The sequence below is a fragment of the Ambystoma mexicanum genome, chromosome 7p (assembly GCF_040938575.1).
Source record: "Ambystoma mexicanum isolate Mex_15411 chromosome 7p, UKY_AmexF1_1, whole genome shotgun sequence".
In the NCBI taxonomy this organism is placed as follows: Eukaryota; Metazoa; Chordata; class Amphibia; order Caudata; family Ambystomatidae; genus Ambystoma; species Ambystoma mexicanum.
In genome coordinates, this window is record NC_090939.1 from 44,145,329 (window position 1) to 44,162,259 (window position 16,931).

At 47.2% G+C, this 16,931-nt stretch overlaps 1 protein-coding gene across 2 annotated transcripts in view; it reads left to right on the plus strand.

Annotated features, from left to right (window-relative positions):
* The window catches only part of POPDC2 (popeye domain cAMP effector 2), a 152,487-nt gene extending 136,703 nt beyond the window's left edge, over positions 1–15,784 (plus strand). For both annotated transcript variants that reach the window (XM_069635735.1, XM_069635736.1), the window contains exon 4: positions 13,672–15,784. Coding sequence is in view for 1 of the 2 variants with exons in the window: in XM_069635736.1 (XP_069491837.1) it covers positions 13,672–13,757 (86 nt within the window). In the remaining variant the exon portion in view is untranslated. The remainder of the gene's footprint in view (positions 1–13,671) is intronic.
* Positions 15,785–16,931: the final 1,147 nt, after the last annotated feature.

Below are 16,931 nucleotides of genomic sequence, written 5' to 3' on the forward strand. Positions count from 1 at the left end.
CGTCTGGGGCCTTGGGCCAAAATACCTTCAACTCTCTCTTCCTAAATATCTTCCTTCTCGAGCTCTTCGCTCATCCGCCTCCAACTCCCTCAGGGTCAGCCGCTTCTCCAAACAACGAGTTGGGGGCAGATCTCTTTCCACTGCAGGGGCCTCCCTCTGGAACAGCCTTCCTACCTCCCTGAAACTTGAGGAGAACCACCTCCGGTTCCAGAAGCACCTCAAAACCTTCCTCTTTGCCTCCACTTTCTCTCCCCCTCTCCCCTCCTAATACTACTGAAACTGCACTGGGCCATTCACCGTTCTCGGCCCAGCCACTCTCCCCTGCACTGCCTCCACGGCAACCCCTGCACTACGGGACTGTGTCTGTATCCATACAGCCCCCCTTCCCAGCACTTGTCTGCACTTACTTCGCACTTGCCACCAGCTGGCCCTTGTTATTTATCCTGTATGCTGTATGCTAATAACCCTGTACTGCACTTTCCCCTCTCCCTTTCCCCCATGCACTTTTCCCTTCCCCTCTGCCCTTGCACTTGCGCGATCTGAATGACACCTGGCCTAGTAAGATCATTGTCTGTCTCCCCTTGTTCCCCCCCTGCCTCGTTGCGCCTTGAAACACTTGTGTATAGGCGCGTTACAAATGCCTTATCATATCATATCATATCTCTGCAAACACAGGAGGATCTCTTCTGGGATTGTTCCTTCTTGTGCTGGACCAGAAAAGCAGTACCTTGCCCCTTGCCAATGTAAGAGGAAGTAACTTATCATAGAATGATAAGAGACGGGAGCCCAAATATGGCCCATCTCCTCCAGATGAAGTCCCGAAAAGGAGTCTTGGTTTATATGTTTTTTTAATGAGTGGAGGCTCATTCCATAATTTTCAATTCTTGCTCTGTCAGAGCCCTTTGCCTGTAGCTTGAGTAACCAACAACCTGCGGGTAAAAGGACACAAGGGTCCTGCATCATTGCACTTATCGGATAGCGCAGGAGCGGGAGCCTGCAACCTTCGGATCTCCAGATGGTTTGGACAACAGATCCCATAAACACAAGCCCAACTAGAGAAAGGTGAGGCCTCATGGGAGCCACAGTCCAAGCATCTGATCTGTGGCAGCATGCAGGTCCCTGTGGTAGCACAGCAGATGTGTGGTAATGAATGCGAGGCGCTTCTCGGGTAGGCAAGGATGCTCTGAGGCTCAGCTCCATAGAAGAGAAACCTTTGTTCACAGGAGTCAGGCAGCTCCGTACATCACCATTGCTTCTTTTCTGTAGGCGTCTCAGAGTCGGACGGGCCAAAGGGATGACGTCAGTGGGCAGAGGTGTGCTGCGTGGGGAGGTGGGGGACGATACTACATGACCTAATTTCATTGCGTTAATAGTTCATAATGTCTAAATCTGACTGGAGTTGATTTCTTCCTCACTGTTCGACTTTGGTCCTTGCGACGATATGGTGAGTTGGTTTCCTCAACTTCAGTGGAGGAACAGGTTTGGGCACTGCCTTCTTCATCTCGACCTTGTTGCAACTTGATGGGTGCTGATTTGAACACTTGGGTCACTGCTCTGATGCTCATGATTTGTGCTACTTGATGTGTGTTGGCAGTTGGCGATTGGGGTTTTGTTTGGTGCTGTTGAGGTCATGAAATTCTTCATCAGAGTGGTCTTGTTGGCCTCTGGTGCTTGCTTTCTGGAGCAGTGTGACTCTGCACGGTCTTCACAACTTGATAACAGAATCGTTGATGGTTTCTATAGCCATAGTGGGGGCACTGTATGTTGATGATATGCACTTAGCTTTGCATGATAGTCTGATGTCAAGATGGTCTCCCATGCCAATTGCTCCCACTGCTTCTGCATTCGCTTTGTCGAATATTTTGGTCTGTTTGGCTTGAGCATGTCATGCTCATTGTTGGACACTTGACTTGCTATGCGTTAGGTTGATGATTTTGTGCTATGTCCAATATGGTTGACTTTAGTGTGTGGCTTGGCACCATCTCATTGGTTTGAATGGTGTAACCCTTGAGGTGGAGTTGAAGGCCACGCTGTGGGCGATCCATGCCGGCAGGTTACCTCACAGGTAACTGGTGAATGTTCTTCTATGAAGGCCATCCTTACTTGCTGTACACTTTGCTGAGTTGTAGTTTTTTCTCTGCCTGTGCGCAATTTCATGTTCTTGCGCTGATGTGTCGCCAGCTGGGTCTTGCAATCCATTCCTTGCTGCACATTTGGGGTACGGTTAGGTGTAATAGGATGTGCGCTTGCTTGTTTTCCCCCCTCAGGTACATGAATTCTTGGTATTTTGCTGCTGCTGCTCTGGCTAAGGGTGAGGTGATCCTGGTTGTGCCGCCTGGGGTGATCCTGGTTGTGCCGCCTGGGGTGATCCTGGTTGTGCCGCCTGGGGTGATTTTGGTTGTGCCATCTGGGGTGATCCTGGTTGTGCCACCTGGGGTGATCCTGGTTGTGCCGCCTGAGGTGATCCTGGTGGTGCCGCCTGGAGTGACCCTGGTTGTGCCGCTTGGGGGGATCCTGGCTGTGCCGCCTGGGGTGATCCTGGTTGTGCCGGCTGGGGTGAGAAGGCACTAAAGGACTCTGGTCTGTCCTCAGAGTGAATTTCCTGCCCATATAAAGTAGCTATTGGCACATGCTAACATGTCATGTTCTATTACCACGTAATTCTTCTCAATCTCAGATAGTGCTTTGGAAGCGAACGCAACAATTGAATCGCTGTCTCTGGTTCGTTGCATCAGCACGGCTCCTAGGCCGTAGGCACGGGAGTAGACTTTTATGATGGTCACTTTGCCAGGTTGGAACGTCTCCAAGGTTGGCAACAAAGGTATTTCAGATTTAATTTCGTCAAACGCTGCTTGGAACTGGTCTTTTGGTCTTTATTGATGGAGAAGGATCTTTGTACATGGTATCAAGAATCGCTATTGTGGGATGGAAATCTGCTGCCGTGATGGCGGGTTCCCTGTGTTAATATCCCCACAAAAATATCGCCATACAAAAATATCGCCATATTTCTGCCCCGATATTAAGGCATGGAACCTGCGGGGGACACCCCCGCAACCCTTGCATTATTTTTAAAGGAGCGGGGGACACCCCCGCAACCCCCGCTCCTAAAAACCCCTGCAATTATCCCCCCAAAATATCGCCTATGGCAGTTCCAAACTACCATATATATGGCGATATTTTTGGTGGGTATAATATTACCTGATACCGTGATGGTGTTACAAAGATAGTTATCTTCCGGATGCTGGAATGTTCATTTTGATTTACCCAGCATCAGGCCACTGTTATCAATTGTCTGCAGCACAGTACCTGCTGTTTGGTGTAGCTGTAAACGAAAAGGTCATCTTGGAAGATTGCAACATTGAATATATCACAAAGGAGATAGGTTATGCTTCTTTGAAACAAAGCGGATGCCGATGACAACGCAGAAGGCATTCTGGTGTTTTGAAATGCACCTGTGGGGTGATAAAGGCTGTTTATGCTTTAGGTTATTTGGGAGACACGGTGGCAGGCACTTTTGGGTTCCAATTTAGAGGAAACTTTGGCTGCTTTTAGCAGTAGGGGCAGTTCCATTATATTTGGGAGAGTATATGAGTCAAGCTGCGGAGGTGGGAACATACGTGAAGGACTTCCCCGTCTTGCTTTCTGGTGAGTCTTACTGGACCTAGCCTTTCTGTGGCGTCACACAGGCTTGATGTCGCATGGGGTAGACCTCCTGCTTGATTGGGATGGTATCTCTACGCATGGAGAGGACCATTGTTAAACAGACAACACTTGCTCCTCTGAGTAAGGATCGAGTTTAATCTCAAGTAGTCTTTCATCTTCCGAACCTAGGATTTTGATCGACGCCTTCACGATGGACGAGCGGTTTTTGAAGAGTAGAAGGTTTCGTCTGTAGCCAAGTAATTTGATGTTGTTGCGCCCATATGTCCCCGAGAAATGCCAGGTGCATGCAGATGACCTTTGTGGTCTGGAAACATGATGAAGTACTTGTCGTGGGGAATGATGGTGCAATCGGACCCAGAGTAGGCCAACAATTTCACAGTTAAACCATCAATGATAATGTCAAAATATGGTTTCCACTGAGGAACGCCGGTGTCATTAATACACAGAGCCAACAGTTCTAGCTGATCAATTGGTTCATCAACACGTGAATCTTCGTGGAGGGCGCGCTGTATGACCATGACTTTAGTTGCACATGGATGTGAAGTTCCCTGGCTGGTTGCATGCCATATCCTCCGTGCCTGTGGCCGGACATATTCTGTCGTTAGCCAGCTGGTTTCCACTACCATTTCGTAAACATTCATCCTTCATGTCTATACATCTGGGACCTGAAAACCCTCTGTGAGCACTATCTTCAGTTGTTATGCGGACTCTGAGTGGGTACATTCCCACAGAACAGGTTATCATTCTGTGTTCTTTCGTTTTGTATATAAAAGGAACCTGGGGTTGGTCACCATAAGTTACCTAGACTTATCTAGACGTGGACACCTTGCTCCCTGTTCTTAGAGAAGCACAGCTCCCGACTCGGCCGAAACACGTGTCTGGGGTTGCTCTTGGTACTCTTTTTCAAAGGAGGTTTGCCTGGTGTTTCGGTGCTGGGCTGCTCAAGGGGGCAGGACAAAGAAAGATATGCAAATGGTTATTCCTCCTTTTTGAAAGGTACAGTGAGCTAAAACACATGGCTCCAGACTCTTGAGTGGGTACATTCCCACGGAACAGATTATCATTCCGTGTTGATTCTTGACCTCTTCTTGAATGTTTATGTACTAGATCGCCATTTAGAGAAATGACAAGCTCCACTGCGAGACCTGCCTTAATTTCAATCAATGTGTCTCTTCTCAAAAGAGACTGTTGGCCTGATTCATGGAATTATTAGAGAGTGCAAAGTCACTTTGCATTGCCAACAAACACCATGGGCCTGATTCATGGAATTATTAGTGCAGTGCAAAGTCACTTTGCACTGCCAACACACATCCTGATTCATGGAGCAGTGATAAGTGTTTTTCTGCCGTGCAAAGTGACTTTGCACTGACGTTGCAGTGGTCCAAATTCACTTTGCACTGCAAAAAAATACATTTTGCACTGCTCTGTGAATCATGGTGTTTGTTGGCAGTGCAAACTGGCTTTGCAGCAGTGCAAAGTGACTTTGCACCGCGCTGAACATTCCATGAATCAGGCCCTGCGTGTCGATGAACTGTTTACCCAAAAGAAAGGAAGGAAAAGGAATACAGGTGATATACAGGCAAGGGAGAGACAGAGGGCGCTTGAGAGACAGGAAGAGAGAGAGGACAGACATGAAGATAGAGCACGAAAGAGAGTGAGAGTGGGAGAACAGTAGAAAGAGACAAAGAGAGTGAAAGGAAGAGAGAGGGAGAGAGACTGTTGAGAGGTCAAATAGGGATGGGGAGAGAACAGGCAAGATTGAAGGTCATAAAATGGTTGGTTGTCCTAAGAGGGAGGGGGGGGCAAACTTCACAATTTAGAGGCCCTTGCAGAGAGTGCGTGACCTTCGAATCTCAATGTTCCTAAAGTTGGTGTGGTTGCCAAGAAACACAAGCTGGGTGCCTCTTGAGGTCTGCAGTAACTAAATGGGGTCATTTAGAGAAGTGGACCCTGGCCATGAAAGGCACTATGGGCCCTGCAGGTGGCGCTGAACTCTATGCGCTTCATCATAGTGCGCCAAGGAATCGGCAGCAGAGCAGGGTTAATATTCCTGAAGCAATCCAGGGAGATACGCAGGCTGGCTGCGGCATTCTGGAGCCCGGGAGTTGATTCGTGAGGTGCCCAAGAACATATTGCCCGCATGACCCAGAAGTGGCAGGACCGGCGCAGGAACCACCAGCACTCCGCATGGGGGCGACAGGAGGTGGAAGCACTTCCTTAGTCATCTGGGGTTGAAGAAACCTTTGATGACAAAACTGGCCACTTGCGGGGAACCACTGGAGGGGATTTCTCATCAAAGGGGACACCCACATTTTCACTTCTTTGAGGGTATTGGGGCTGCCTCCTAGTTGGCTGGGCCAGATAGTACCGGGCCAGTAGTTGGGGGGGTTCGTTTTTAGAATATTATGACTTATCTGTTAGACATTCAGCAAAACTCTGAATAGAGACTGATTCATTTATTTTAAGTTTAAATATGAGCTGGATACCCTTGGCATGTTATGTTATGACTCTCGGAGTATACCTTGACTCCTCACTATCTATGACTAGACAAGTCAGCGCAATCACTTCCTCATCTGCGCACACCAACAAACTCAGAAACGCCATCAAGCCCTACCTCTCCAAACCCAACTGCCTCTCTATAGCGAGAGCAACCATTGGAGCCAAACTGGACTACTGTAATGTACTCCTAGCTGGCACATCAGCCAAAAAACAAGTCACGCAAAACAATGCTCTCCGGGCCGCTCTCAGTATCCCAAGAAGAGAGCATATCACCCATGCCAGGCACTCAGCCCAATGGCTCCCGGTCAAAGAGTGGATCACTCTCAAAATCCTCACCCTCACTCACAAATGCCTCTCTCTCCGCCCCGTCCTATCTATCAGAAACCATCTTCAAACCATCCTCCTCCTGTCCCACCAGGACGCAATACTCCAACCTACTCTGCATCCCACGCATCAAAAAAGCCAAAGCCGGAGGTCTAAGCTTCCTACATCGCAGCCAAGACCTGGAACGCTCTTCCTGCAGACATTAGAGCGGAAAACTCACTCCCTGTTTTTCGCAGGAAACTGAAAACCTCATACCTTGCAAAATAATAGCAAACTTTCAGGAATCCTTGTAAATACAGTGCTCTGCTAATGTGTACATGTCTATTGTAAATATTGTAATTGTATGTAAATATTGTATCCTACGTAACTAAGACATTGTCTGTAACAAGTGCCACGATGCCCACGGGCTGACGTGCGCTCTACAAATCTGAATAAATAAATATGGGTCTTTATTAAGTGCACGTTCGCCGAAGGCTTCATGGCATAGCTATACGTTCTAATAACAGAGATTCTAATCACTTTTAGTAGCTGGAACAAGTTATTCTTGTCCCTGGTTTCTTACAGTGAGCTCCCTGGAAGGGGGCGCTGGCCAATCAGGTAGCTTGGAACACGGACTGTATTGACTTATAAACCTGCGTTCTGGAGAGCTTGAGTGCCGCTCGGCCGGTATCTCTTACCACCCTTCTCTCTCTGTTGCCCATTAGCACCTGGGAAGATCACATGCAAGTGCTAAGTGTGCGTTTGAATTTTAAAAATAACATTTTGCTGCCATGTATTTCTAAAGTCTGTTTTCCTTGTTGATGAAATCATGGTCATCAACATTGAAAGTGGACTTTAAAAATACTTAGCAGCGCCAGGCAGAACCGGTAGATTTCTTTTTTTTCTTCATGCAAATGCCCCTTTATCACCCACATGTAAGCTACACAGGTGCTAATGGCAATATGATCCTTGGCGGCTCGCCGATCGGGCCGGCAGCAGCACCGCCGCCCACATTAAGGGACCTTCTCTTTGCCCCGGCCCTTAACTTTGGCAGTGGGACATTACCGGCATGGTCGGTCCGCCACCAATGGTCCGATCAACTCATTATATTCCAACCAACCAACAGGTCAGTTTCACATCACCGTTCTCTCTAATGTACATTGGTCCCTCAATAAACACAAATAAAAACAGAAATGCAAAGGGGGGGGGTGCGAGGGATGAGCCCAGTAAGTTGCAGCTCCTTTCCCACAGAGTTCCTACACTCGTATCCACAAGAGTGTGGTATTGCTGAAATACCACACGTCCATAGAGTTTCCTAAACGCATCTGATGCATTTCCCAACATTCCATGAGGTATACCCCACTGGTGTACCTTGATATACCCCACCGGCGGAAAACGTGCAGGAGTTACCCAAAACTTCTTGACCTCATTAAAGTCACCTTTATTGGAAGTCAATGGTCCCTTTTTAATGCTGAAAGCCAAGATGGCCGCTTTCTTTTCTGTATTTGCAGACCCTGCAGGGCCGCGGGACGGCTCCACCAGGGATTGATGTTCAGCTGCGCTGCTGCTGCTCCAACAGCAAACACCTCGCCTCTTCCCTCTTCCGGCTCTCTCCACTGGCTCTCAACTGGACCCGGGTCATGCCGGTGTGGCCAAGCCAGTCCTGTTGCCTTCCACGCCCTCTGGCACATGTACAACTGCACTTATAATGGAAAGCACAGCTTAATCTGCCAGAATGCAATGAATACGTGGATTACAGACGCCTGCATTGGTCCAGTTGAGAGTGCTCTAATTTCCCAAATTCCAAGAGCCCTGTATAGTCTATTTCCGGCCACATCACTCCTTCTCTTACCACACACTGGAATTCGGGTTGGGTGGTCCGGCAATAACCTGGCAGTGGGAAACAAGGCGATTAAGGCAAAGAGAAACTGCACAGGGAAAAGAGGGGAGAAAGGAAGCGCTGAGAAAGGGAGAGGCGGTAAGGCTGGGATCGAGGGAGGAGGCTGGTGAGTGCTTCTCAGACTCCACTAGACTCGGTCAGCATAAGAGTGGTATTTGCTATAACATGTTGGTCCTCGTTATATGGTCATATGAACCACACATGGCTAACATTGCACATATGTTTAGAAATAAACCAGTTTGATCATTAACCTGGATATATATGTAATTGTATATGGGAGATGGTAGGTGAGAAAGGGGGATTAGGGGTGAAACAGGAGAGGAAGTGGGACGGAGAGAGAGGGATGAGAGAAAGATACAGAGGAAGAGAGAGTGAGAGACGGAGGCTGAGTTGGACACAGACGGAAAGAGGATCAGTTTTGGCACTCACTCACGAGAGCTCAGTGTGGTGCTGCATGGGAACAGTGTGACTCCACCTGCAGGTCACTCGACTGAGAACTTTGATTGCAAAGTAATACAATCAGGTGAATCTAAAACAAACCCATTATTTCCCTCGCACCCCGCATCTTCGTAACTTCGCCCGAATCACGGCCTCAACTCGTCACACCTCTGGACTCACATATAACACAAACACAATTGCACAACAACTCTGCCCTTAGTATGAAGCTACCTTTCACAACAACTGTAGCTACTCACATCATTTTCTATCCACTTCAACACAACCCCTGTTTAGTTCCTAGCTTACCTCTGCTGCGCCCATCGACACGCCATTCAGACATGGGTGGCGAGCAGGGTCTTGGCCACCCTCTCATAACTGTAATGGCCGAATTGCACCCACGCTTAATAGCACCTCCCAATGTTCCCATTTCTGAACTTAGCGCCCAATGAGGGCATTTAACCAACAGCACTTTGGGACCATAATTATGGTGAAAGGTGCTATATAAATGACAAAATGAATTAATGAATGAATGAACCTTATTTACATTGAAGTGAGGCCCATTATCCTTTTTCTACTTCTGTTCACAACAGATTAAACTAGACAAGTATTTGTTGCAAAGGGATGGAGTTGGGAGGAGGCCATGGTTAGCTTTATACTGTGGGTGCCATGTGACCTTGAAACAGCCCTAGACAAAATGAAACAGGCAAGTAGATGCTCATATGCAAGTCACTAACAGATACACACGTTTCGACTCATATTCACAAGAGCCTTCATCAAGGACAACCAAATTAGACTGTCTCAATCTTTCCTCTAGGTGTTGACCATAAGGGTTAAAAACCAATGTAAATGTTGGGACATAAAACATTCTTCAAACATTCAGAACGAATTAATCAAACCTCGCGCAACATGCTTGTGAGTCTTTCTTACCGCAGATCTCCAGAAGTGAAACTAATTCCTTTAGGTTCATTAAATATATATAGAGGTTTGATCAGGGACATGTCTAAGGTCACACAAAGGTGGATGAAAGGTGGATGGGAGGTGGAGGCAGGAGCACCTTGTTATCTTGAAATGGCCCTCTCAAAAATAGACAATAAGGGGCTCGCCATGAATTTGGCGGTAACATATATGAGATATTTCTGAAGTACCGCACATGGCTTTTCAGAAATACCTCACTCGTTGCATGATTTTACCACTCTAAAGGCAGTGAAGTTGTAATCCCAGCGAACCCTTCAGGATTGGAGTGACGCATTCCAACATATGACATTCCAGTATGTCCTTATTCCATGCCACCCTAACACTGCAGCTACGTCATACATATCACCTATCTTCTGTGCCTGGTGGAACCTGCATTCCCTGTAGACTTTTCTAGCTCCTTCCCGCCTCTCCTGGGATTTCTGATCCATTTTGGAATGCTAAGTTCTCAAGGGGCGTGTCCAACATTTAGTGTATTTGAAACATCACTGTCATACGACCCCTCCTACTGCGATTCATGGCACTAGTATGCTTGTTTCATACATGTTCATCTTACATTGGAAGAAGAGATTTCTGACCCCGATAGGATGAGGGGCAGTTCTTAGTCAGGAGCAGTAGGGGGTACTTTGTTCAGGTCCCTATTTGAAGCACTTAATGGCCTCCCTGCATTGATTAAGAACACTGTAGGCATGTATAGAAAGATTTGCCTCAATTCGCTAACTCCTCAGGGGAAGTTCAATCTGCTAGCTCCTCAGGGGACGTTAAATCCGCTAGCTCCTTAGGGGACGTTCAATCCGTGAGCTCCTCAGGAGTCATTCAATCCGCTAACACCTCCAGAAACGTTCAATCCGCTAACTCCTCCGGGGACGTTCAATCCGCTAACTCCTCCGGGGACGTTCAATCTGCTAACTCCTCAGCAGGCGTTCAATCCGCCAGCTCCACAGGAGACGTTTCTGTCCATTGGGTTAGCACCTCTTTTCCATTAAAGAAGGAAACCACATTAGTCGAGATCATGTGCTCAAATAGAGTGTTTCAGCCTGAGCTGCTCAGCCACATCCACTCTACACAGAAACACAAGCAGGCCCAGCCATGTTTCACCCTTTATTTATATATTTTTACATTTATAACACACACTAAACCTGTATGCATCAAGGCGCTGTTACAACCAGTTACACTTTAGTTTCGAGTGGACCTACAGAGTAGGGGGTGAACGGTCTGGGGAAAATTGGGACCTGCCTCTTGGTTCAAAAGGAACAGCCAGCAAGAGATCCATGTCTGAACATGCCCAACCCCACTGGACGTCCACTGGGCACGTCCTATTCCATGCCCTTATTCTCCTCAGGCTGTAATATGCCTGTGGTAGTGGGGCAATTCCAAGATCTTATCCTGCCAGCTTTTGGGTGTTTCACAGAGTTGATGCCATGAGTCGGCTGAATTAGTTTTGTAGTAATGGCCAGTCTTTTGCTTTTTTAGGGGACTGCCTCGTGTATGTTGTTGCTTCAGATGGGTACGAGTAGGCTTTTCTAAATGATTGCTGCCCCAATAAAGTAGGAGTTCCCTCGTTGCTTGACAGATGAACTCACCATACCGCCAGATGCTCTGAGACGGAGGATGGCCGAAGGGAGTAATGGTTCTACAAGGAGATCTGTGAGGTCAGAAACGTTGGTCCGCGTCGAAGGAGAGCCTTGTGGATGACGCGTACATTCTTCAACTTGCCTGTGTAGTGGGAAGTGAGGGCTGTGATGATGCGGTTATGTCAGTTCAGACCGGTGAGAAGACGGGTATGGGGGGGCTGCAGCTATAGTAGGAAATAGTTATTGCCATAAGATATGGACATGACATTGCTCATGGATACTCATTAGGAGTCCTTCCAGATGGTTTGGACTACAACTCCCATGACTCCACACCTCTGTCTATGTTGGTTTGGGATTGTGGAAGCTGAAATCCAAAACATTTACAAAGCCCCATATTGTGTAACTATGCCCTTAGGGAAGCAAGGCAAGATCATTCACAGGGGTGCAAACACTTGTCCCGAGCCTAAGCTTGCAGACCCACTGCCATCAAGCCACGGGAAGAAAAGATGGCGTCCATGCACCGCCTTCCTAAGTATCTGAAGAGTCATGAGAACGCTTCTTGGGGAAGTACAGAAACATACCGAAGGGTGATTTACTTGTTATATGGCATGGAGAAAAGTCATACATATGTCAAGCCAAGGACTTTGCCCATGCAGTTATCCCGCTACTGATTAGTGGTTGATCAGTGCCTAAAAGCAGTGTCATATTTATTAGAGGAGAGAACAATCAGTCAACTGTGAATTAAGAGGGTATAATACAGTGGAGTGAAATAGAACAGTGGGGTGGAAAATTATGCAATTGGCTGTCAATGTGTAAACACTGCTTTACATAGAGAACTGCAGTGCAGAAGATGTTCAAGGGTCACACTTGATGAATCAGTGTGATTAATTACCAAAAGGACAATCAATATCTCATTTTGCGGCATATCAAAATATAATTGGGTCATGCTACTTTCTCTTTAGAAATACTTCAGCAAAAAGATCATTCACACTATTCTTTGATGTTTTTTAATGTCCCATTGTCTTGTGCTGTCTAGACTGGCTCTGGAAATATCTCACCATCTTTACACGTGTTTCGGCTCGTAAGTATTATTTCACAGGAGTCTTCACCAGGAAAGTCCAAACCACACAGACACAATCACGTATATGGGATTAAAAACAAATGGTAGTGACCTGACTTAAAAGAGTGCCAGCGAATGAGTTGAAACCATGCTGAGAACTGCAAATATTCAGATGTACCGTGAACGCAGTGTTTTTAAACAGAAATGTGGAGCAGTTAAACTAAGGTCGATGCACAGAGGCAAAAGCAGTGTCATGTTGTCAATTGCTGTGCTTTTCATGTTTATACCAAATGCGTCTCTACCCATCATGACCCACCCTTTCTCACCGTGCGCTGGTCGGCCTGCCTATATATGTGAGCTGGAATTAGCGATTTAGGAGTTTGCCTTGCATATCTGTGTGCAACCTACAGGTACAGGTTTGAATTATGGCTGCTGACTCATCCCTTCATCCTTCTGGCCCCAACAATTTGAGCTCCATTAAATTAAGTAGTAATAAGATGTAATACTGAACCACTTAAACGTGGGCTGGCGTCAGCTTAAAGTGCTATATTAAGGAATGATGGCTCTTTTTATTCGGTACTAGTTTCAATCTTTGCCGGCCTCTGATATCCCCACCTCATATCCTTTATGCAGATATCAAGTGACATGCTTCGTAGACCCCGGCACGTGCAGCCAAAAAAGGACAGCAGGCTGTGTTCCTTCCGTGTGTTTTTTACTGTATCGTTTTTAAATTCAGTGCAATAGCAAAATGCAAAAGGAGACCCCCCTGCAACCTTCGTTTAACCCCCAAACCCACCCCACCCCAAGTAAACCATTTCCCTCCTGTGCACACATAACATCTGTACAGTCATAGGTGAACTTCTTTGCAATGTTTGTTCTACACTGGAAAATGTGTGTGTTGCATTCTGCACGGAAATCCCTGGGAAGCCCAGTGCCACAGAGGAGGGACTTCTGCTCTTTCATGTCACGCTACACTCACTGCAATAGCCACTGATGGCACACATGAGCTCAGGATCTACCCAGGGGATCTTCAAGATCCATTTCCTAAGGGTTTCATATTTCATTAAATCCATTCTGGGCGAGGGTAGCAACTGTTCCTGTCTGTCCTCCTGCCACTGTGAGATATCACGCTATTTGGAATTAGCCGATGGTTGAACTAGAAGTCCTCTTTCTGTTACTAATACGGTGCATGCTGTGTAACTGCTTTCATGACTAGTGTGGCCCGTGTTAACAATGCATTGTCTCCTTTCTGTTTCCTGCAGCTGGTGAAGGCCTCCTCAGGAGTTACCCCCGAATCCTGGCTATGTCTCGAGCACCCCTGGCTCCCACACAGACCCCTGAACTCTAAAGAAGAGCCAATGAGCACATAACCACGTTTGCTGCATGCAACACACTCCGGCACTGTGCACGCGCGTGTGTGTGAGATCACCATAAGCCAGGAAGAGCTCACTAGCACTGACCCCACAAATTTCAAAAACATTTTTGCAGATGTGCAGACCAAAAGACAGAGCAACTAGGTCGACAACATGGAGAAATACTTACCACGGCACAGCGCGTGCGTGGCTGTTTCTATGCCCTGAGGTCGCGTCCTCTGGAGAAATGAGCAAAGGCAATATAATTCAAGAGTTTATGAATTCATAAGGTACAGTCTAGGGTGGGCGCCATTTTGCTTTGAGTAGACTTTAAGTGCGCCCCATGTTAGCACATTGGGAATATCAACGTGCTGGGGGAGTTTACCTACACACAATGCGTGCCACTTTGGCAGCCACCATCTAAAGACCTTCTGATCTTCATAGAGGCTTTTAAGGAAAGGAACTTGTTTCTGGAAGTACATCCGGTTTGGGTTCCCAGCGGCTCTGCATCCCCAAATTCAGGGACATGTTGACCTGAAATGTCTTTGCCCAGTTGGCAGGAACTGCGGGTTGATCCAGAAGGGGAGCTTTTCCGAGCAGGGTGGGTTTAAAAAAATGCATTGAAATAAAAAGAGATCCTTGAAGAACCTCCAAACTCAACCTATTTCTAGAGCACCCATTGCATGCTCGGTGCAGTCTCCATCATCATGATCGCCATCACTACTATACATTGCTAATGTTTTGAATTAAATGCAATGACTTTGGTAGTAAGAGGTAAACACTCAGGGATATGTCATAGCAAAGGCGTGGGAGTTGCATGTAAAATGGGCACACGGGGCACTAGAGGGATTCCAGAGGCAGGCCACACGGAGGCCCATTATAGGATGGGGCATGGCTTACACTCGTGAATAACGACTCTAGAAGCCCTTCAGCAAGGAGGACGCTGGGCGCCTGGTCTTCATTTAGTAGAGAATACTACACCCGTTATTTGATACATTTCTTGGATATCCCATTAGTTATCCTTGATAAAGAGCAGCCCCTTTTGCTCCGGTTCTCTCAGTAGAGTGATGGTGTCAAGCTATCCATAGGTTTCTATTGACGCGGACCATCGTTGTGCTGGCAGTTTTGAACTGTGGGATCCACGAGCTATGCCGTATGTGTGTGTTGTGTTCCGACCTATCCGTTTGCTACTGTTGCACAGTTTTCCAGGCCGATTGTGCAGAGCGTCTTGACTACTGTTAATCCACTCTTATGTCATGAAGTGCAGACACAATGTTGTGCATCCCACATCTTTCCCTGTGCTGTGTTCATTTCACACTTATTAAGCTAAAACCTGGGGACTACCTGTTCTTGTCCTCCACCGCCCTCAGCAGTCTTGAATGGGTTGGCACTTGATGGCCATGACTGCTGGGGGAGAATGCGTTGATAGATTGAAGGTTCAGTGTTCTCCGACCAGGGTCCCTCACCTTAGAAATGTTTGGATCAGAAAGAGTTTTATTATTAGGCATGGACTAATGGACTTGTTTGATAGTATTGTGTATTTGTATGTAAGCACAGAGTGCCACTAGCACCCAGGCTCCCTTGATGGGTACTGGAGAAGATCGATGGTCGGTATTTCTCATCCTGTTATGCAAGCCTTTAAAATATATCAGCATATCATCTATAGCAAATATGGACCATCTGGTGGGCAAAGGCATGAGCTATCAACAATTGGCTCTCAAAGTGCCCCTCTTTGAGCCTTGATTTGGGAGCAGAGAATAAAGGATTTCATTAACAAATGCCGGCAGACGTGCCGCACTCGACGGACCACCGCACAACAAAGGATGGGGCTACCACTTTCATGATTTGGTTTCTGTTAAATCGAACGTGTTTTGTTTCTTGGTTCTGGAGCACTAACAGTATTAGAAATGTGTGTGAAATGTCTAAGAATAGCTACGAAAAATATGAGAATAGCTAAGACTGACTGTCCCACGAATTATCTCGATGAACTGACAATGGCATTAAAGATGTCCTGCTAACCGCACTTTCTGGCTCTCAATCTTCTTTTATTAAAGCGTTTATCTGTTGGTGATTTATTATTTTATTGCTGTCTTACTGAACAATCTGACATATGTCAATTTCCTTTAACCTGCATTATTGGCTTTTGCTTCTCTTGAGACTGTTAACTTGACCTGTGAGGAATTAAATGTCAGTCCTGCAATCCCAGATTCGAGCCCTCATTTTTTGTTCATCTACTGCGGTCCTAGGGGTTGCATCCTTATTGCCCCCTTCTTGCCAGCATTGTGTGTGATGATGGCAAGCAGATCACACAGAAAGCATAAGGGAAGCCCACTTGGACCCCATTCAGTGGTGCAACCATGTGCACCTTGACGATGGCCGCCGCCTAATGATCGCAGCAGTGTTTCTGCCTCCATCTGTTCCCCGGTGCCCAAAGCCTGCCTCAGAACCATGATTGGCTCAGCCTCTCAATAAGAAACCAATCACGGGAGCCGGCGAGGTCGAAGCCGGCCCACTGACAAGGCCCACACAAGGCCCCTGTCTGCCCTGTCCGTCCATGACGCACTGCTGCCAGGATGCTTTCTGGACTATATGCCATGCTTGCTTGCCAGCGCACCCGCAGTCCCTGGGCCTGGCATCTAGATCATCTGCTCACCATTTGCTAAGCACTCGTCACCACTTTCTCTCCTGCAACCCAAACCAGTACTCTTTACTCCCCTGTATGATTACCCCCCCATACGTACACTGCCAACACTGATCCCTCTCGACTCACCGGGAGATCGGCGTGCCCCTCTGATGCACTCTGCGCTTACCTTCTGAACTCTTACCTCCTGTCATTCATGTGACCCCTGGTTCTTTGCCTTTGCTGCCTACATGGTCATCTCCCATGCATTTGCCTCGCCTCCTATTGGGGTGCTCTCATTCTGTTGACTCTGCTTGGTTTTCTAAAGGCCTGCATCTTCATGTATCTATGCTTGAATCTTCATTTTAGGCTCCCTCTGTAATCTGTTGCCCCATTGAATTGCCTGCATTTTAGTGGCTGTTTAAAACACAAACGTAGGCGCCACTAATCCCTGTTGGCTGCACCGTAGGACTGCTCCTTTCCCTGCTTCCTAGAAATTCCTTACTGGGTGTATGTGAAATCTGTTGCCCTGCTCTGGCATCCCTCAATC